General features: G+C 51.3%; 7 protein-coding genes across 7 annotated transcripts; 6 read left to right on the top strand and 1 right to left on the bottom strand.

Moving 5' to 3' along the window:
- Window positions 1-2,976: 2,976 nt before the first annotated feature.
- On the top strand, window positions 2,977-3,764 carry A1O5_08418 (uncharacterized protein; the record flags this gene model as incomplete). The annotated part of the gene is made up of 2 exons (XM_007749000.1): window positions 2,977-3,191; window positions 3,239-3,764. 2 exons carry the CDS (start codon window positions 2,977-2,979, stop codon window positions 3,762-3,764), a joined length of 741 nt encoding a protein of 246 aa, XP_007747190.1.
- Window positions 3,765-4,391: 627 nt separating this feature from the next.
- Window positions 4,392-5,907, top strand: A1O5_08417 (uncharacterized protein; the record flags this gene model as incomplete). The annotated part of the gene is made up of 3 exons (XM_007748999.1): window positions 4,392-5,401; window positions 5,455-5,505; window positions 5,610-5,907. 3 exons carry the CDS (start codon window positions 4,392-4,394, stop codon window positions 5,905-5,907), a joined length of 1,359 nt encoding a protein of 452 aa, XP_007747189.1.
- Window positions 5,908-6,869: 962 nt separating this feature from the next.
- A1O5_08416 (uncharacterized protein) lies at window positions 6,870-8,037 on the bottom strand (the record flags this gene model as incomplete). Its single annotated transcript, XM_007748998.1, has 5 exons — window positions 6,870-7,133; window positions 7,237-7,341; window positions 7,437-7,584; window positions 7,664-7,758; window positions 7,852-8,037. The coding sequence occupies 5 exons, from the start codon at window positions 8,035-8,037 to the stop codon at window positions 6,870-6,872; spliced, it is 798 nt and encodes a 265-aa protein (XP_007747188.1).
- Window positions 8,038-8,794: 757 nt separating this feature from the next.
- Window positions 8,795-10,890, top strand: A1O5_08415 (uncharacterized protein; the record flags this gene model as incomplete). Its single annotated transcript, XM_007748997.1, has 9 exons — window positions 8,795-8,949; window positions 9,002-9,240; window positions 9,291-9,380; window positions 9,430-9,495; window positions 9,544-9,981; window positions 10,031-10,081; window positions 10,128-10,563; window positions 10,613-10,664; window positions 10,711-10,890. 9 exons carry the CDS (start codon window positions 8,795-8,797, stop codon window positions 10,888-10,890), a joined length of 1,707 nt encoding a protein of 568 aa, XP_007747187.1.
- A 436-nt stretch (window positions 10,891-11,326) lies between these two features.
- Window positions 11,327-12,571, top strand: A1O5_08414 (uncharacterized protein; the record flags this gene model as incomplete). Its single annotated transcript, XM_007748996.1, has 4 exons — window positions 11,327-11,465; window positions 11,521-12,218; window positions 12,271-12,376; window positions 12,426-12,571. The coding sequence occupies 4 exons, from the start codon at window positions 11,327-11,329 to the stop codon at window positions 12,569-12,571; spliced, it is 1,089 nt and encodes a 362-aa protein (XP_007747186.1).
- Window positions 12,572-12,849: 278 nt separating this feature from the next.
- A1O5_08413 (uncharacterized protein) lies at window positions 12,850-13,788 on the top strand (the record flags this gene model as incomplete). The annotated part of the gene is made up of 1 exon (XM_007748995.1): window positions 12,850-13,788. One exon carries the CDS (start codon window positions 12,850-12,852, stop codon window positions 13,786-13,788), a length of 939 nt encoding a protein of 312 aa, XP_007747185.1.
- A 2,219-nt stretch (window positions 13,789-16,007) lies between these two features.
- On the top strand, window positions 16,008-16,505 carry A1O5_08412 (uncharacterized protein; the record flags this gene model as incomplete). Its single annotated transcript, XM_007748994.1, has 1 exon — window positions 16,008-16,505. The coding sequence occupies one exon, from the start codon at window positions 16,008-16,010 to the stop codon at window positions 16,503-16,505; it is 498 nt and encodes a 165-aa protein (XP_007747184.1).
- Window positions 16,506-20,323: the final 3,818 nt, after the last annotated feature.

Here is a 20,323-nt window from a genome sequence, read left to right as displayed (position 1 = left end):
CCACACAAAGACGGTCACCTTCTTCTTTCCTTTCGAGGGGGGGCATCTGGACCGACGTCAGCACGCAGACATGCAGTAGAATTGCCCGATGCAGTATCTATAACGAGTGAAATCGCTAAGGAGAGCGATGTTGACGTCGTAGTCACTAGCGATGCATAATAGCTACTCTCTAGCCGAGAGGAGCTTTGAATCCTTGTGGTAGGTTGCGAAGTTTCTGCAGCGGTGGAACAAGTCGAAAAGATGGCCAATATCTGCCTCTCCTGGATGGAGACAGCCCAGACCGCCTTCGTTTAAGCGGTAGCGCGTCGTTCCTGGCCAAGTGGTGCAGAAAAGGTCTGCTGGGAAAATCGGTGAAGTTTTGCCTCAGCTGGAGAAGCTCCATGTCCGATCCGGTATCGCGGTTTCGTTTCAGTGTTTTTCGACTCCGCTTGGCCGAGAAATCAATTCCATCGTCTGCGCTGTATTCCGAGTCATCCGAGTCATCCGGTTTTCTCCAAGTGATATTCCTTTATCATTTGAGCGGGAGAAGTCGGTGCATTTGATGACACTGCTAGGTGAAGGAGACAAACAACCATGGGGCGCGGCGGTGCATCTCTGACCAATGGGAATGCTTCACTTACACCCTCGGCTGATTTGGGTATCGAAAATAAAACCGACCGGAAGCTGTGTTGATGGCGAAAATCGAATCCTCCACTCCTATATCCAGGTTGGTAAGGGTAAGGGACTTCACCATTGGACGTCGAATCAGAGATAGAAGGAAAGCATCCCGATCTGAGGAAAGTGGAGGCTCTGGTGGAGAAGGGTCTCGGCAAGTAGCAGACGTGCGATCTCATATATCGCCCTTTTGTGGGTTGTTAAGTCTGCATTTGAGGTGGCAGTTGCCCCTGTTTGGCATGCGAGACTTGACGGTTTATACGTGGCATTCCTGCTAGCCCGGGGCTCGGCATTTTCAGTCCCATCGCAGTCGCGAAGGGCGATAGAGCATAGGTCAATCGGAAGCAGTCCACGAGATTCAGTTAATTTCCGAGATGGCAGCTTGCAGACCATACCGCCTCGAGAGAGCCGCCAATGTGCAAGTGCTTGGTGAATGAGCCTGTGAGTCAAGCTGCTTTCACTGAAGCATGCAGTCTTCCTAGCGCTGTGGGCGAGTGCGCGGTCTTGCCGGCCAACTTTTAGAAGTCAACCATGATGCTTTCCGTTTTTGAAATGAGGGTTGTTTCTGAAAATCTTGGGGCTAGGATTGATGTAGCTGTAACAAAATGGTGGGAACCCGCAACGACCTCAGTCTGGTTCGACACTGCTGTCCGCCACGGTGCTGCGTGGGCGGCTGCAAATGCTTGTGATGCTGCTCAATTTATTCCAAATCTATCTCCCACCCTTGTAACCTCATGGGTGTTTAGCGGAGGGCAATGACAAAGACCTCGCGCCAAAGGGCACAACTTTGTTTCTCCATGAAACTCTTCGGATGGGCAAAATCGTTGCATCACAAGCAAAGCAAAGTGATTCGAGGGCGTTGTAGGAGCATGTTTCCTTGTTCATGATGTGGGTGGCACTGTCAACCATTAGTCACCAGTGATGAATGGTAACTCTATGCTGAACGTTGGGTAAGTATTATCCTTGTGAGTAGTCTTATGGGGAAAAAAAAGAAAGGTAGAAAAGAGGATGAAGTTTTTGGCGGCGGTGAGAGAAGAGACATTACTTATCCCCTGCGAATCAAGGTCGAAAGGAGGATTTTGTCAGTTGTGGTGATTTGACGGGCATTGACTGTAGCGGTGTGTATAGATCCAGGCGGCTGGCGGAGCCTCCTCACAGGTGACAGGCAGAGAGACCTACACCACACGGCGCGTGCTTGCCCGTGGAACCTGTGGGATCAATTCTCGCTTGGACGGTGGGAGGACGGGCCGTTATATATATTTTTCCAGTCGTAAGAGCCCCGGCCAGAACTACTGGGAAAGGCCATGTGACACTAGGGCGTCACCGTCAAGTTTTGTAGTACTTGTAACATGCACTGAAGCAAGCACATTACCTGTTTGGGTGTGCGGTTATTGGCGGCGAAGATGGGAAATGACCTGGAGGTGGAGAGTCGGAGAGACATCGGGGCAATGCTTCAAGCGCCTGGTTTATGGCCGTACTTACAACTGACCCGTCTGCCTCGAAGAGTCAAGGAAAGTCTTGTACCCAACAGATGCGGTTTCCGTGGACGGTTGGCTTCCCAAGGTACAGAGTACTTGGGAAGCAATGACTCTGAACCAGCGCCGCTCACGAGAACATGGAAGGATGCGTTCCCGAGTTTGTAATCCGAATCTTCAGAGGTTAATAGGGCGAAACCATCTTCCCCCCTGCAGAGCCAGCCACAACTTTTCAAATGACCACGTATTCGGATCTCTATCTCAGGCAATGCGGGCCGCCAAAAGATGCTCCGAGGCCACGGGTGGATGTGACTGGATTGGGAAATATTTCATATCGCAATGCAGCAACTCCTCATCTCGACAATGGCCTCGTCAGATCGAGGCTCGTCTAGGACCATCTCTTCAGGCGAAGATGCGGTTCATCGGGTCAGGCGCAACAGCATCTCTGCTTTTTCATTCCTATACTGCTGATCAGACAGTGTTGCCACATCCCTAAAGACACGGAACAGCTATGACAGCTCACAAGCACTAGGCCACCTCCCAGCGAGTAAGACAATGCAGTGACTTCATGGAGCACAACCCCATGGGACCGCGGGGATTTTGTTTTTGGGCCAAAATGCCGTGTCCACCATCATTTGGTCCCCGACTTTTACCTGGAAGTGAGCCACATGCTGCGCAGTGCAATGATCAAAAGTCAGGGGTCTAGGCTAACCGCTCCCTACGATCAAGGCGCTCGAGGCAAATGGAGGGGATCGCTCTGGTTCTGGGACTCCTCAGTGGAGCCTCGAAGTCGACAACCAGTTTTGCCATGCCTTAGGCATCAGCGCCACGGTACCGGGTATTCTCAATGACATCGCCTGGGCCGTCGATAGCTGGGCCAGCTGGATCTGGAAAGCTTGCTCGTACTGCGAATGATTATCTGGCGTCCGTGCGCGACAAAAGTCCCGCAAAGTACGGTTTCTTTGCTGCCATGCCTGACCTGACGAATACTGAGGCAGCACTTGCCGAGATCCAATATGCGCACGACACTCTTGGAGCTGATGGCATCATGCTCATGACAAGGTACGGGCCCTCGAATATGTACCTGGGACATCCGGATTTCGAGCTAGTCCGGAGGGCTCTGGACGACAGGAATGCGGTAGTGCTAGTTCATCCGACGCACGCTGTCGACACGAATCTGATTGCAAAGAACCTACCGCAGCCCGTTCATGGATCACCCACAACGAGACCACTCGGACGGCCATTGACCTTATCATGTCGAAGCGCTGCAGAACTTACAAGAACGTCAAAATCATCCTTTCCCATGCCGGCGGCACCCTTCCATACCTGGCCAAGCGCGCTGCTTCGTTGGGTGAAGTCGGGCTAACCACCAAAACCGTAGAAGAGATCCTCGACGATACTGGGCTGTTCTACTTCGACCTCGCGCTTTCTTCGTCGCAGCAGACGATCCAAATGCTGTTGCAATATACAACACCCGATCACATTTTGTACTTCAGTGACTCTCCGTACGCGCCGCGGACAACGATTGACAGACTCGCGCCAGAGCTCGATCAGGCCGAGTTAGAGCCCCGTTTGAACATGGCTTTCAATCGAGGAAATGCTCTCAAACTGTTCCCGAGATTCGGTGGGCAGTGATGATTACAGGATAAGGGATGACGACGAGGGATGGGTCCTGGGGGAGCACTAGTAACGGTGGCTTCGAAGGCAGAAATTAAGCCTCCGTCCGGAAAAAAGCACACGCTGCTCTCGAGATGTACCTCGTACTCTTTCCCTGGTCATACTCGCACCTATGGAGGTAGTTTTCTGATATAGATTGCTGGGCGTCAAGGGTTGCCTGTTTGTCAGACCCCTGCGCCACAGGTTTATGCTCCCCTTCCATGTCCAAATACTGCAGCCCTCGGGCATTCTGCAGGTCCGTTGGGAGTGAGCCTCAGTGGCCCCAAGACTTTTTACGAGCTCCTCGGTACCCCTGGCAATCTGGGGCCGTCGAGCCACAAATATCAACACAGTCATAGGCTCCCCCACACGGGGAAAAGCGGATATTGGGCGCCTTGAGGCCCTTGACCTGCTAGCCCACGAGGAGCCTCGGGTGCCTCTTGATGGTGTTGCCCGCCCCTTGCGGTGGAAGGCTTTGCCCTCGGGTATTGTCCCCCCTCCTCCGGGTTTAGCTTTTGGCGAGTTTGCCGACTTTCCATCGTCGAGTTTCCTGACTCTTCAATATCAAGTCAGAAATCGCCCAGCTGGTGTATGCACCTTGTCATGATGATGGAAGCGTCCACGCCCAAATTGACAAAGTCTCGTCGGCGAGACACCGACGACAGCCGAGCGGAGAGGAAGAGGATCCAGGACCGCCTAGCCCAACGAGCCACGCGTGAGAGAACCAAGAACCGCATCGCCTATCTCGAACAGCGTCTCAGCAGCCTTGAAGCCGGCGACAAGGACGGCGAAATCACCAACCTGACGCGTATCATCGACAACCTCCGCAATGATAACAACCGCCTTCGAAATGCCTTGGTGAAGATGCGAACAGTCATCGACCAGGCTGTACTGGTGACGGATTCCTCAGGTGATGCTCAACCAGAAACCAAGCCTTGCGGATGCAGCGTCGGATCCAGTTGCAGCTGTAATCAGACATCGTTCCCAGAGAATACCCCCGCCGCTGCATTTGAAGACCCGGCTACTACGTTTCGTCACACTTCAGTCTCCTCGACCGACACTTCAGAGGCCACCGAGGTCGTCAATGGCCACAGCCTTGGCCTGAACGTCGACGTGGCACAGTCCGATGCGATAGGCTCGGTGGCGGGCCTCGAGGACTTTTTCGACTTCAACCCGAACTCTCTGCTCGAGATGTTCGAAATGGGCGGCACCACGGGCTTTAGCGGTTGGCAGCCCCAGACCCCATCGCCATTCGACTACCGCTTTCCGTCGACGGATGCAGTGGTAAAGGTCGCGCCGGACGTGGACAAATGGCACGTGTCCAACGGGGCCTTCATCAGTTGCTTGGACAGCGTCAAGCATCAAACGGCGTCAACGTCCACCCTTGACATGCACGTACCCTTCAAAGCAGTGACTTGGGGCTGGGAGAATGCTGGTCCGGAAGCCCAGCACCCTGTGTGGAGTGCACTGCGGCAGGTTGATCAGCGGGTTTTTGGCACATGGACGTCCAAAGCGCAAAGGATGGCGTTGATGTACGTCTGCCAAACGCTGATCCAATACCGAGAGAATCCAACCAAAGAGAACCTGGAGCGGGTGCCAGTGTTTCTGCGGCCAAGGTAAGCATTTCTCGCCCAAAAGGGTCAAAATGGCTAGCTAACAACTATCTTAGGCCGTCCCAAGAAAAGGTTCAACACCCAGCCGTCATCGATTTTCTCATATGGTAAGTTTTCCATATCATCTCAATCCTACTCTAGTCTGCAAAAGGGTACTCGGTACCCAGCGCCGCTAAAACAATAAACAATCTGTTAACAATCGGTGAAAAAGGCCCGGACTCCGTGATCGCCTCGTCTTCGAACACAAGAAATACACGTCGACGGGCGACTTTTCGGCCGCCTTTGTCGAGAACTTCAACTTCTACTGGCCCTACTCGGACCGCGACATCTTCGCGTACAACCCCGTCCAAAACCGGTACGAGGTGTCCAAGATCTTTTTGGAGTACGCGTACAACTTCAAGAACTGGACCATGCGCCCCGGCTTTTTCAAGAAGTTCCCCGAGATGCAGCACGACATCGCCGCCTTTGAAGGGACCACGGAATTTCCCAAGGCGAGTTGGTCGATGTAAGAAAATTATTTGGGGGGGGCCGGGGGTTCGTCAGCATCGCCATCATCGTCTCCCTTAGGGGCCTGAGTTTTGCCTTGTGGGAGAGCGAGGGCTCTGCCTCCTCATGGCCCAGCGTTTATTTACCCAGGAATGTGCATCGCAATATCCTTCTGGGTGATGAATGTCCGATCGGATCCAACCAAGCAAGCGAATCGGGCAGGTGATCCATGGCCTGGTCGTATTATGCCTGCTCTGGCTGTCAGCGGCGAGCGATTAGACAACGGCCTATGAAAATCACTCACGCACCCTGGCAGTGATGCGTCGCGTCTACAAAGTGCGCTCGCCCTCTACCCTGAGTTGTCCCACAGTGACACATCTAGAGTGAAGGATTTATGGATGCCAAAGACCCTTGATGTGTCTACCTACTCACGTTAGGTGGCCCTTTGACAACTGCCCAACCCTGAGCGCGCAGCGGGTAGAGGAAACCTCGCTCCCAGTCACGTCTGAAAAGACGGTCAATGTATGCGATCAGCGCGACAAAGGAGACTGTCCCCTTCGTCGTCTGCTGGGATTTATTACAGCACTGGGAGGAAAGCATTATGAAGCTCATGTTAATGGATCTGAATTCGGGAGAGGCGGGAGCTTGGCTCCATCCTCAAACCCTCGAACCCGTGCCATCTTGAAAAGAGAGAGAGAGAGATCAGACATGTACAGAACTGTCGCTGATGCCGTCATGCTCAGGAGGAAGGGCATGAATGTTCAGGCAAACTCATGAGATGGGAGGAGTTGGAAGAAGCCAAATCCAAAATGATTGATACCTAGTATCCAATGCAGACAAAACTCATGCATCTATGGCCAACATAGCCCAGATCTGTCTAGTACGTATTCTCGTTGATCGTGAATCCTCTAGACGGGGGCATCAAGTTAGCAAAAAGAAAAGAGAAAAAAAAAAAAAAACTCCACAAGAAAAGCAACCCAAAACATCAAGCACCACTGGTAACATACCCATCGATGACAAGGTTATGGCCCACCACCAGACTCATGCGCGGGGTGCTCAGGAGCACGACGACGTCGCCGATCTCGTCGAAGGTGGCCTTGCGGCCTTGTCTGGCTTCGTACTCCTCCCACGCCTTGGCCGCGAGCTCGCCGTTTCCCTGCTTCATGAAGGGGTCGAGGAGCTTGGTCAGAAGGAAGCCGGGCGAGACGGCGTTGATGCGGATATCGTGGCGACGGGCTTCAAGGGCGGCCTGGGATGGAAAAGAAGGCGTTATGATGATGATAAAGCGACGGAAGGAACGCGGTGATCTGGAGATCTGGATTGTAGTCCAGGGAGGACGAGGATTTGCTTACTGCTTTTGTGAGGCCGGCCACGGCATGTTTCGACGCGGTGTATCCCGTGGTACCAGCACCGGCCTGGATAGAGTTGACGGATGCGCAGTTGACGATCGAGCCTCGCTGACGAGGTCGGCCCTCCTCGCTGCACACACATAATGCCTCAGCCTTGGACGGGATTTTCCTTTTTCCTGCAAACTGCACCCTTCCACTTACACTTCGATCGAATCCTGCTTCATCATCTGCTTCAGCTCGTACTTGTTGCAAAGCCACACTCCGACTGTGTTAACTTCGATAACCCGTCTCCATTGATCCGTGTCGGTGTCCCACGTCTCACCCAGGGGCCCGATAATACCTGCAAAGTTCCTGGTGACTCTCTCAGTAATGCTCCCTAGGGTCAACTTCTATGGGCGGAGTCAGAGTACAAAGGACAAAATGTACTGACGCTGCATAGTCGATGCGTCCGAATTCTTTGACCGCTTCGTTGACTGCTCGCTCTACGTCTTCCTCCCTGGTCACGTCGGCGCGGACGCATAGCACCTATGGCGTGAGTAAGGGGATCATCAGCGTTGACTTGGAGCCGTCATTATGCCTTTGAGCTGCATGACTTTTTTGGCCTTGACAGTAGCCTACCTTGGCACCGTACTTCTCAACTGCTTTCTTGCCCTCCTCGAACGTTGCTTCATCCTGAATGTCAACCAGGCACACGCCCCTAGCACCTTCCTTTGCAAATGATACACCAATGGCGTTCCCTAACCCGCGTGCACCGCCGGTAACAAATGCGATGCCAGGAGCAACAGGTCCCGAACGAAAGACCATTTTGCCGAGCCTCGGGGATGGAGCGGTTAAAGTCAGAGAATTGTGTGTCTAGCGAAGATCGCAATTTTTCTAGAAAGTGCAAGGCTCCAATAATTTATGTCGTTGATCTGCAGAGGTTGTACGAATTTCGTCAACGAGCTAGCTACTAGCACTTCTCATTGTACTTCTCGGCATCACACTCACCAGCTCAATCACGGCGGGACCAAACAGCAGCTGCCACACGTCTCCAACGACCCTTTTACCTAGGTTCGGTAGATTGGGGGCACAGCCTTGCTGCTCATGATATTATGTCCCCCGCTTTCTCCACATCCATGATGAGGATGTCCCACTTGTCCGTCCCCACGACACTGTTCAATGCAAAGTACTGCTGGAACCTCGGAGACGACCTCGTGTTTGTCGCAGAAAGCCATGTCAGTGAGTAACCTGCGTACCCCCCCAATGGGCCTCCATCAAGCATGTGATTGAACGAAACGGCACACCGGCAAACTCGTTCCAGTGGCGTGGAGTGATGATCTGTCAGAAAATGCTGAATCAGAGCAGCCTTTTGAGCAGGCAAAGGACTACGCTCTTGGGTGCTCTGTGACTTGTGCGGGGCAATCAAGCTGAAAGATAGAGGGATCCAACGGATGCCACCTAGGACCATTTACCGAAGCCCATATAGAGAGGCGAGCGCGGATGGTTGTTTGGATCAATCTGGGCTGTTGCCCTTCCTTGCAGACGTTGCCATTCTTCGATCCAACATTGCTTTCTGTTCAATATGGTGAATGAACTCGGTTATAGAGTTGAGCCGCAATGGCATTCGAAACCGAATTACATGCGGGTTATTTGCGTTGGCGCCGGTGCTGCGGGCTTGTTGGTGGCGTACAAGATGAAGAAGGATATCAAGAATTACGAACTCGTCTGTTACGAGAAGTTCGTGCTCGCATTTCATCACTCGTGATAGTGTCTGCTGACCGCGTTGAAGGAACTCCGGAATTGGTGGAACGTGGTTTGAGAATCGTTATCCAGGTTGTGCTTGTGATGTTCCCGCACACGCGTATACCTTTTCATTTGAGCCGAATCCAGAGTGGTCCAGTTTCTATGCATATGCGCCAGAGATTAAGCAGTATTTCGAGAAGTTTGCCGATAAATACGATCTCCACCCCTTCATAAAACTCAATTCCAGGGTCCTATCTGCAACTTGGGTGGAGGAGAAAGGCATATGTTAGTTCAAATCAAACCATGATGCTGCTGCATGAACTGACCTTCGTTAGACGAGGTTGAGGTTGACATGGAGGGTCGCAGGATCAATGATTGGTGTCATGTCTTCATAAACGGCACTGGTTTCCTCAACGACTGGAAGTGTAAGTCTGCCTGTTTCCGAACAACTGTGAGACATTGACATCTTAGCAGGGCCGAAGATCGAAGGACTGCATGATTTCGAGGGAAAACTTCTTCATAGCGCAAATTGGGACACATGTAGGCTTCGCATTGGCCGCTGACCCTATCATGACTGACAATTGCCAGCGGTTGATTATACCAACAAGAAAGTCGCGGTAATTGGAACGGGGTCGTCTGCCATTCAAATCGTGCCACAGGTCCAGAAGAAAGCGAAACACCTGATTACATTCATGAGATCTGTAACATGGATTTCTCCACCCGTTGGAGGCCAGGTTCTTGAAGAGGACAAAAGTCATTCTTCAGACGCCAATCAAAAACAGGCACCTCAGGCACAATATTGGTACACCGAAGAGGACAAGAAGAAGTTCCGTGAAGATCCTCAAGCCTTGCTCCAATACCGAAAGAAACTCGAATCGAGTGTCAACAATTTGTTCGACATGTTCATCGCCGGATCAGAGACATCCAAATGGGCCGAGAAGCTGATGCGAGAGGAAATGCATCGGCGCATTGGACCAGGACACGAAGAACTGAAACAGAAGTTGATTCCATCATGGGCACCAGGCTGTATGTTGAATTGCAATACTTTTTGACGGACCGTTGACAATTTGCACAGGTCGAAGAATAACTCCTGGCGATGGCTATCTCGAGGCTTTGGTTAAAGAAAGTTAGTATGCCAAAGGTAACATCGATTTTGTCTAATGGAACCACAGACGTGACACCAATTCATAACGAGATTGTCAAGGTCGTGCCCGAAGGACTGATCGATGATGCTGGTCGCCTGCATAAGGTCGACATCCTTGTTTGCGCCACGGGGTTCAACCTCGCATTCGCGCCGCCATTTAAAGTCTTCGGAGTGGATGGTGTCAGCATGGCAGATGAGTTCAACCCAGAACCACACGTTTATCTTGCCCTCACAGTGCCCAAATTTCCCAACTACTTCGTTGTCAATGGCGTCCGAGGCAATTGGGCCTCTGGGACAGCTCTTCCATCGCATGAAGTCCAAGTCGAATACATCTTGCAATGCATGAAGAGGATCCAGGAGGAAAATATTCGAGCGCTAGAAGTTAAAATGGAGCCGGTGAAACAATTGTATGAGCATATTGACGAATGGCACAAAGGCTCTGTCTGGAACACAGAGTGCAAGAGGTAAGTCCGCAACCATGATTTGGGTTGGACCGTCAACTAACAAGAGCAGTTGGTATAAAAACAACATCATTGGTGGTAAGCTGTGGATTTGGGGTGGTTCGGTGAGTAAAAAGTGTCTCCTTGAGGATAAAGTCTGATTTCAGTTAGGCGCTTCATTATATGAAAACCATTAAATTCGTCCGGTGGGAGCATTATGATTTTCGATATAACAACAGGAATATGTGGTCGTTCCTCGGAAACGGTCGCGTGGAGGCTGAAGTGATGAAAGATACTTCGAGATTAGCACCATACATGAGGAACGAGGACGTACCTTGGATGATAGACTGAACAGCTAGGTTGCAAATATACGCATAGAGACATGCCGAATCGCAATACACTAGAAGATTTTGCCGTATGAAATTAGGAGGCCTGGCCTATACTCTACCAAGCATCATATCGGATCTCAATCAGCCTGAAGCTGTTGTTTAGCTCCAAAAGTCAAGGATGCCCATAGGGAGCAAACGGTTGTAGAATCTTGGTACCAAACAGAATTTCATCATGCTAATTCGTGAAGGGAAGTGTGGGGAAGAGGTTCGACCCTGCCTCGGTATTTCTGAATCAGTCGAATCTTCGTCAGGGATCAGTCTCTGCTTCCGTTGTTGCTGTGCTGCGCATATCGACGCCTGAGAAGTGTAAGGTCTCATTGCCTCAATAAGAACCCGCCTTCGGACTTGCTTCGATCAGTTACTAGCCTTGAAAAGTCAAAGAAAACCGTCGTAACAAAATGAAAGCTGCAAGATACCACGCGCAGCGTGATTTGCGGGTTGAGGACGTTGATGTCCCACAAATCGCAGACGACCAAGTCCTGATCGAAGTCGAATGGTGCGGGATATGTGGTTCTGATTTGCACGAGTATCTAGTCGGTAAGTCGCAATGCCCAACGGGATAATTTTGAGACCATGACTGAACAATCGCCAGGACCGGCGGTCATTCCTAGGAAGGAGACACCCCATCCACTGACCGGGGCAGTCTTGCCTGTAACGATGGGCCACGAATTTTGTGGTCGAGTGAGTAAGGTTGGCTTAAATAGCAAGTTACAAATCGGACAACCTGTCATGGTCGATCCACGAGTCTTTTGTTCCAATTGTCATTCCTGCAATGTCGGCGACACGAACATCTGCAATAGCTGGGGATTTCTGGGCCTGCAGTCAAACGACGGGGGAGGTTATTCAGAATACGTTGCAGTCAAAGAGGACATGTGCTATGTCCTGCCTGATTCGGTGTCCTTGTCCGAAGCCGCATTGATCGAGCCATTGACGGTAGCAAGACATGCAACAAAGAAGTCAGGATTTGACGACTATGTGGACAAGACGATACTTGTCCTTGGCGGTGGACCTGTTGGGTTAGCATTAATATTTGTGTTAAAAGCCTCTGGAGTCGGCAAGCTCATCGTGAGCGAGCCAACGATTAAGCGGCAAGAACAGGCAGCGGAATTTGTGGATGTGGTGTTGAATCCGAGGGAGGTCAACGTGGCAGAGAAATGCCGAGAACTAACAGACGGTAAGGGGGTGGACATTGTGTTTGATTGCGCAGGAATCATGCCAGGTCTGAAAGATGGTATGGATGCTCTTCGACGAGGTGGAACCTACGTTAATGTCGCTGGATGGGAGAGAGAAGTAAGGCGTCCTATCCCCCTTTGGGTTTCAAATAGCTGACGAATCGTTGTAGTGCATTGTGCCCATGGGGCATTTCATGTTGAAGGAGATCATCTTCAGAGCATCAATGAGTTATACTGAAGCCGATTTCAAGCAGACTGTGGATGAATTCGTGGCAGGTAAAGAGTAAAGCTCGAAATATCTCGAGAGGTAGCTGACGAGAAGTAGGAAAATTCAAGGGATTCGAGAAACTGGTTACGGCAAGAATAGCATTGGACGACGTCGTAACAAAAGGATTTGAGGAGCTAATCAACAACAAAGATGACCACGTCAAGATCATGGTGACCCCAAAGAAGGAGCTGTTAGCGCACTGAAAGGGGCAAGGGACCCAGAAGACAATCATGGTTGAAGATTGACAAAGAGAAATTCATGCCAAGACTACTCCACGTGACATGTTAGTCAGCAACACCCGTTGCCGCGGGAAGGCCCGAGACTGCGGCCCACTATCAAGGGACTTCGTTTTTCCGCAGCCCAAATTTCCTGCTTTGATCGACAGACAACAAAACTGCATTGCTCAGCCGCGGACATCTTGTGAACCTTGGCTGACTATGATACCACTCTGCTAACTCCGGCCGGTGTACCTCCTCTTTCTATGGACGCCCATGCCCATCTACTCTCCCTTGGCTGGGCAGGACCCGGCCACTCTCTCGACTCAAGACCATATAAACAAAAAGGACACCGAGGACTCGCTTACGACCCTGCCAAAGTCGGCAATAACGGCGTCGGCCTTGTCAAGCCTCTCTTAATCTCACAAAGAAAAGGGCGGTTTGGCATTGGGAAGAAGGCGCATGAACCACAGGCCGGAAATCAGTGGTGGCTGAAAGGGTTTGAAAGTGCGCTGGGGAATATCGGCAAGAGCGAGAGTGAGAGAAGTAGTGGCACAGCTACGCCAGTTGCACATGACTATGTGGCTGGAAAACACGGGGGACTTTACAGCTTCTTCGTCAAGGGACAAGAGATGGAAGGGACAATTGGCAGGGTCGACGATACAAACCGATCTTCGAAAAAGAGGAAGAGCGATGCAATTGATGAGGGAGAAGACGATACCACAGGATCCACCATATCTAAGAAGCGAGAAGCCGCGGCAGAATTTGAAGAGGTTGGAGCATATTTTGCGCTGCGTGACAAAGACGAGAAGCGTCGTCAGCGCAGCCAAAAACAAAATCCTGTGGCGGAGTTCGAGCAAGTGGGCGAGTATCTTCAGGCAAGGTTGGAGAAAAGGAGCATGAAGAAGCGAAAATCACAAGTTGGGCCTGAAGCCACTGAACTCGACATGCCGGTCGAAATGGGTAACGGGGAAGAGGCAACGCCGAATCCAGTAGAAACGAAAGAAGAAAGACGTGAGCGGCGCCGGCGGCGGAAAGAGAAGAAGGAGCAGCAGAGGAATGCATTGGCAGATCGGGGGAACCGGCGGCAGCCTGACTTGCCGAACGACGGTGTTGTAGAGGATACTTGCGCCAAAGCTGACCGAAGAGAGGGCAAGCGAAGGAAATGTGGAAAGACCGCTACTAAGACTGCGAAGGAGGGCTGAGGGCGATTGCAAGAGATTCTTGCGCATGATGCTGTGAAGGTTAAGAAATCCTACTGTGTCCGTGAGACCCATATTCGATTTTTTTTCCCTCCAAGACTATACCCAAGCCACTTCTACAGCGAGTGAACCGATGGAATTCAGTACTTTGAGGCCGCAACGATGGCTTTGACGCAAATGAACGTGATGTGTGATGCATGGCGGTAAGCGAAGCGCAGGCGCAGCAGTAGGCTGCACCTCGTAGCAGATTTCACGCCGCCTGCGCCTGTGGTGCAGATTAACGGAACACCATGTGGGACTTCCACTGCCATGGCTTACGACTAGTCTTGTCTGGGGTATTTATTTTGGGTGTTTCCATCTGAGCTTCATCGCTCTTCACCTCAAGGAATAGAGTCCATCTAATTGCTTTTGCCCTTTGACAGTCTCCTGCCAATCCGGTCCCTGCCAGCGCTCAGAATGTCCTGTACATTGGGGCTCCTGTACCTACCGAATTTCGCTGTATCCCACGCCTCAAAATGTATCCTCACCCCCTCCCCCCCGGTGGGTATTTGCTCCGGTTGCGAAGACATCATGAACCAAAGAAAGAGCTTGGAAATGCCCATGGGCAAAAGTACAGAGGCTCCCTTAGCCTGCGGTTGAGTTGCAGCCACGTCTTATCGATCGCCGCCCAGCCTCAGTGCTCTCACCGTCTTCCACAGACCGCTTTGATTAATACCGAAATATTGCTGGCTGAACCTCGTCCACATGCGCCCGAATGAAAACTATGCTTGTAGGATTTTCTATTTTCATCCATGCTCCAGGAGGCTCTATAATCGTGGAGAGACTGAATTGGTGGGAGGGTTTGATGTTGCTCAACCGGGAGTTCGTTGTTCTGTCTTGTGACCCCAGTTGGGCACGAACTCCAGTGTGATCGCGGCTGCCCTACTATCTGCAAGGCAATCACAGTATGAGACGCCCGCAAATTCCCATTCTCCTATCAACTATGGCACGCTTTCTTCCAGGGTATAAAGACTGCGCCTTAGCATTGAATCAGCAATGACGAGCTTGAACAAATGGCTGCCATGGGAGGGCTGCCTTTGCGTCAACTTCCACAATGTGGAAGTACTCACATCCCGCAGTTTTGTGGATTGGGAGCACCTGAGACACCGACCGGTTTGGCTTCATCCTCAAACAATTAGTGACTCGTATCACACCCGCCAAAACGTTGAGATTCAGCTGACACAATGAGGTGCGTAGTGAAACTTGGGGAAGGAACAGCAGCAACTCTACGCTTCTGCAAGTCTGAGCAGCGGCCTGACTCTTGGATCTAGTTCCTGGCCCTCGGAGTTCGAGGGCACTCGGGATGACCTCGATTACGAGAACGAGAACATAACGCATCTCGAACGCCAGCGAGGGCTCGGAGACGATGAAGATTGGATCGAGGTTTTTATGCGTGACCCAGATGAAACCGATGGTTTCCTTTTTGAGGTCGACAAGATCCGAGACTTTTTGGATGGTACCACTTCCAGAACCATCCGACCTGATGACGCAGAAGACGGAAGTTCTCCTTATTATATTGCCTGGCTGGACGAACGCTGCTATTGGGGTGGTCCAAGAGTGTATTGCAATCCACTCACGGCAGCTGGACTCTTTGAGAAGTTGTCGAAACCCGTGAGTTGCTTAATTCCACTTTTTCAGCATGGGCGAACTTTATCTAATGGCTGCTAGCGATTTCGACCTCGCTGCTCTTTCCTTCCATGCCTCTCTCTCCAAGCTCCTCTAGCGGTTGCGCGAGCAGATGCCTCGACGCGCAGTGGGCCTGACATAGCAGAGGACATGGAGCCCGGAGAAACGACCGATCTGAATTGTTGCGTGAGGGACTCTAGGAGAGCATCACTCTCAGGGCATCTAAAGCAGGGGGTTTCCCGAGCGCTAGGTGTGTGCCCCTTTGCACCGGGCTGGAGGATAGGTCTCCGGTGGGCACCAGAGGAGCCGGATGCCGCAAGGCGTCTGATATTCGTCACTGACTTGGATTCCGAGACCGCCACGATTCTCATGAAAACTGTGTCATACCATCAAGCCAGGCCTCTTCGTCACGCTCTCTACCGCCATATTATTGGCCGAGCTCTCATGAGCGTGACTTTTCCAGTAAGTCCTAAGAACTGTGAGAATTTCAATCTTTAGAGACTGAACTGGCGATTTTATAGTCAAGACTGCCTTCAAGCTTCGAGCTGGAATTACATATGCCATTCTACGCTTGGAGACCTTTTCTCTGTGAAGACCACCGCAGATACGCACACGGTGGGCCGTTGAGAAACACGGTGGATGTCTCATTTCTCAATCGGCAATCCGGATATAGTCCCCAAGTCTTGTGTGAAGCTCATTTGACGTGTGTGATATCCGGGTCTGATGACCAGCATTGGGTTGCCTATTTCTTCACCGACACCTATTTTGATGGTAAGGATGAGGCAAGAGAGACCGTCCTCGAATACGACAAGGATAAGCGGAGTGACCACGGCATGAATGCGGATCCGTTGACCTACGGCAATGTCGACGCAGATGTTGATCCGGTCTGGGATCCGCGAAAATACTTTCTCACCATAGTCCAACATCGACTCGGACAGGTAACACGCGAGTGGTGCCAGGTAGTCACGAATCTTAGGGAAAGTTTCTATAATTTCGAGCAGGTACGGTGCCTTCTATCTTATCACAATCTGAAAGCCACGGTCGGTAGCTATTGACAATGATTGCAAGTATACCGGCATTGGGTCTGCTCAAAAGGCCAATCATCAGTCGGTCAACAGCAGTCTAATGGCACACCGGGCTGCATCGGCTTTCTACTGTTGCGTCCTTCTTGGTTGACATCTTCGCTAGTCCAACGACTTTTTCTTGTCGCAATCGACAGTTTGTCATTCCCCCAAGGAGGAGGCGGGCCACGGCGAAAAGCTTCGACGTTGTTATGATTGGGTGATGCAGCTGAACGATCTGTCAATGAAATTGGTCGAGAGGTTGGCGGAGGCAGTCGATGCAGTCGAAACCTGGCTGCGCAATTGTGCTGCTTTCTTCCATGGACTGCCACAATCGCCCAACGACTCCAGATTCCTGCCTGAAATCGAGGCAATCTTTGGCAACTTGAAGTCGCTGAAGCAGCAGCTTGAATGTCTTGTTGCCCGGGGCAAATACTTCTTCAAAAGGGTACGATGAATCTCCTTCGCAGTCCGAGAATCCGACCGGACCGCAGCAGAGTTCGTTGCTAACAACTCACCAGCTTGCAATTCATCTCAATCTTGACGCAGTCGAAGTGGGCATAAGGCAAAGTCAGCAGGCAAGAGAGACTAATAATTACTCGTGGGTCATGATGGTCGGTTTACCTCTGATGAGAAATGCACGAGGGTCATCTATCTGACTTACGTCTCACTCCCACAGATTTATGTTTCACCTGTGGGACTAACGATGAGCATCTTCTCGATGAACCCGATCGTCCTTCCCTATGTCCAACCAACGTTCGCTTGGTTCATCGGGTTGCTCGTCATTTTGTGGTTTATAGGATTTGTTTTTTACATCACCGTGTCCTCGCGCTGGCGAATCATCATCACGCATGTTTCACAATTGCGCCGGGCAAACTACGAGCTGTCAAGCGTGCACGTGCCACGCCTGTTGCAATGGAGGACGAAGAGGACAGCAGGTGATTTGGAAAGCGGTGGTCCCCCTTGTGTCATGACACGCGGCGACAGCATGATCGACTCTTCATCATGCCATGGAAGGTGCAGCCGGTGGGCAACACAGGACGGGTTCTCGTCATCGGCAATGTCTAGCGGGCTGGAACTTCCATATCCGTCGGTCCGCAGGAGAAGCGCCTGAAGAAGATCCTCGTGGTCATGTCTAGCGGTAGCAAGGATATTCTCAGGCGACGAGAAAGGGAGGACATGTTTCAGTTCTGATTGATGTATTACATATATATCTTGTTGTATGAGGCTGGATCTGTAACCGTCCTGATTCCTGCCACTAACTTCCAAGTTGTTTGTTATACAGAGGTGTTACAGTTATTGGACACAGGTTCTCGCTCCGAGTAGATTTTCTGAGAGGATACCTTGGTAACTCATTAGTAACAGCTATATTTTCACCACTATGAGTTATAAAACGTTCTAAAGGCTTCAGCATGTATTGAGGAGAAGTCACATATATTCGTAGTCGAGGTGGAAAGATAGCGAGCCATCGACTTTTTCAATTTCGCGGCCGAATTCAAAATACTCTGCGCATGTTTCTCAACAGCTTCTCGACCACGAATGTGGAGATTTGAGGTCATCTCTGTGACGGACTGAATCTTCGCGGGAAGGTCGTTCCTTGTCGGGCATGCATTTCAAGTCGGGGATCTGCATTCCACTACCTTTTGCGTATGGAGGAGCCTGGGATCACAGATGCGCTCCCGATCGTAGAGATGGAGGGTTGAGTTCCCAACCTCGGGAAACCTGAGACGGCTGCATTCCAGAGATACTCCATGGCTGGCTGCATGCCGGATGGTTTGTGTGGTTTCGCGTCTGCGGAAGTGTCACGTCGTCCGAAAGCAGAACATCAAGGATGTCACTCACGCCTTGATCTGCCCCAACGATTCGCGCCTCAGATTAATGTTGGAGCGTTCGACTTGACCTACCTATTTGCCCCGACGAAGTGTTTGTTCGTGATTTTCCATAGATCATCCCCAAAGGATGTAGCTCCTTCCTGTTCTCTAGCTGTGGAGGAGCTTGTTTGGTCGCCAAGTGAAGAAGGCTGCTCGATTTCTAAAACGCGGCCGTTATCTTTTCGGAAGCAGACATTAATATCGTGCGAGGCTGCAGTTGAAACAGGCGCAAGGGGCTAAAGTGGTCGTTTCTAAGAGCTCGCTCAAGATGCCAAAACGGGGTGGTGGCACGGATCCCTGCGCGTCTCTTCCGCCGTGCCAACAAATTTTCCGCTCATGGGAGTCCACGTTCTTGCTCTCTCAAATAATTGAGGATTTGTCTTTATCAGGTTATCAGGTGTCAGCGCGTTATAGGGTGGTCTCTTGATTGCAATCGTCTTGTCTGATTTTTATTTGTTCTCTGTTGGGCCTCGTTCTTGGGCTGTGATCCTATCATTGTGAGCATCGGTCGGCGGTGATTAGATCGAAAACCCTCGTTGCCCGCTTCAACGCTGTTATGCGCCAGACCGTGACCTGGGATATCTCTGCAGACACTCACCTTGCGTGTATGTTTTCCTATACAAACAAACAAAATGGTCAGTACAAGGGGATGGCACTCCAGATGCAACGGGGGTCAATCACCATGGTCAGTTAAGGGAGCCGTGTTGACATGTTGCAAGTAGCCTCCGTCAAAGACCAAGAAAAAGACCGGTGTTGTGTTTGTGTACACTTGTTGCCGGTGTGGGCAGACGCCGATCAGCATCCAGAAGCAGCACTGTCCTCATTGTCATCATACACGTTGTAGCAACTGCAAATGCGAGAAAGTTGTCCAGAGATAACCCACAAGGGCCCAGTCAATAGACGGCAACGAAACGGCATCGAAACGGCATCGAACCCACGACTTGAATTTCTGCACCGCTCTGTTTCTTCTCCTGCTACCAGCTTGCTGATCGGTGACGCCCTCCCTCCTCGCAGTTTCCTGCAAGTATTCTCGGGATAAAACAGAGCAGGCACAAAACATGGGAGAGACTGCGGAGTTTTTAGGTTATTCAAGGAATCCACAAACAGGAGAAGGATAGAATGCCACCTGTCGCAGGGTGATTGCTCCTCTGGTTGAATCTCGGGTCGAAGGTCGTCGGCGCTATTGTCGAAGCTCTATCTCATCTATATGGTTTCTGTGTGCAAGAGTTTTTGGGTTGCCACCAATCCCTTTTAGATCTGGGTTGGGGAGTTCGCGTGGACTGCTTCTCAATGACTTATGGCTGAAGGCTGGAGCTCTCTGGGAGCAATAGTTGTTTCGTGGACGGGGTTGGGAGTTTCTTGACAGAGGTTACTTACTCTTTGCGTTGCTGATCATTCTGACGTGTCACCCCTATGCATCTGACTTGCCATCAGCGGTTCCTGTGTGACATGATAATAGCCGCGGAGTGATCCTGAAGCCGTGGATGCCGTAATAGGATCTCCCTTGCTGACTCTATTTCTTTTATATCGCCCATCCGGAGCGATCTAGCAGCCCTGTTTTACTCGCAGCGGCAGCTACGAGGCAGTTGCGCATTTGAACAAGAGTTGTATGAAGGCGGAGGAGGGAACGATAGCATTACAGACGTAAGGCTGAAGGCGTAAGGTGTCTCTGCACATTCTCCTCCGAGGAAGGAGGTCTAACTGGGCAAAGAAGCACTAAGTTGACTTCGACCAAAAGGCCAACAAGGCAGCCAGATTACGGGACGGGTTCGGGCGTCACTATGGGAAAAGTCGGTGAAGCCGGGCGTTTGGGCGAGTGACGAGTGCTACCAACGCCCCCAACTATCGCAGCCCTGCACTCTATTGTGGTCACACGCATTCGTTCTGTGTGGTCCAGCTTCTCTACTCCGTGCCTAGCAAGGCTAGGCAGGGAGGCATGGC

Source organism: Cladophialophora psammophila (assembly GCF_000585535.1).
Source record: "Cladophialophora psammophila CBS 110553 chromosome Unknown aczJe-supercont1.13, whole genome shotgun sequence".
In the NCBI taxonomy this organism is placed as follows: domain Eukaryota; kingdom Fungi; phylum Ascomycota; class Eurotiomycetes; order Chaetothyriales; family Herpotrichiellaceae; genus Cladophialophora; species Cladophialophora psammophila.
Note: the sequence above shows the minus strand (reverse complement) of the source record. Positions and strands in the feature narration are given on the sequence as shown.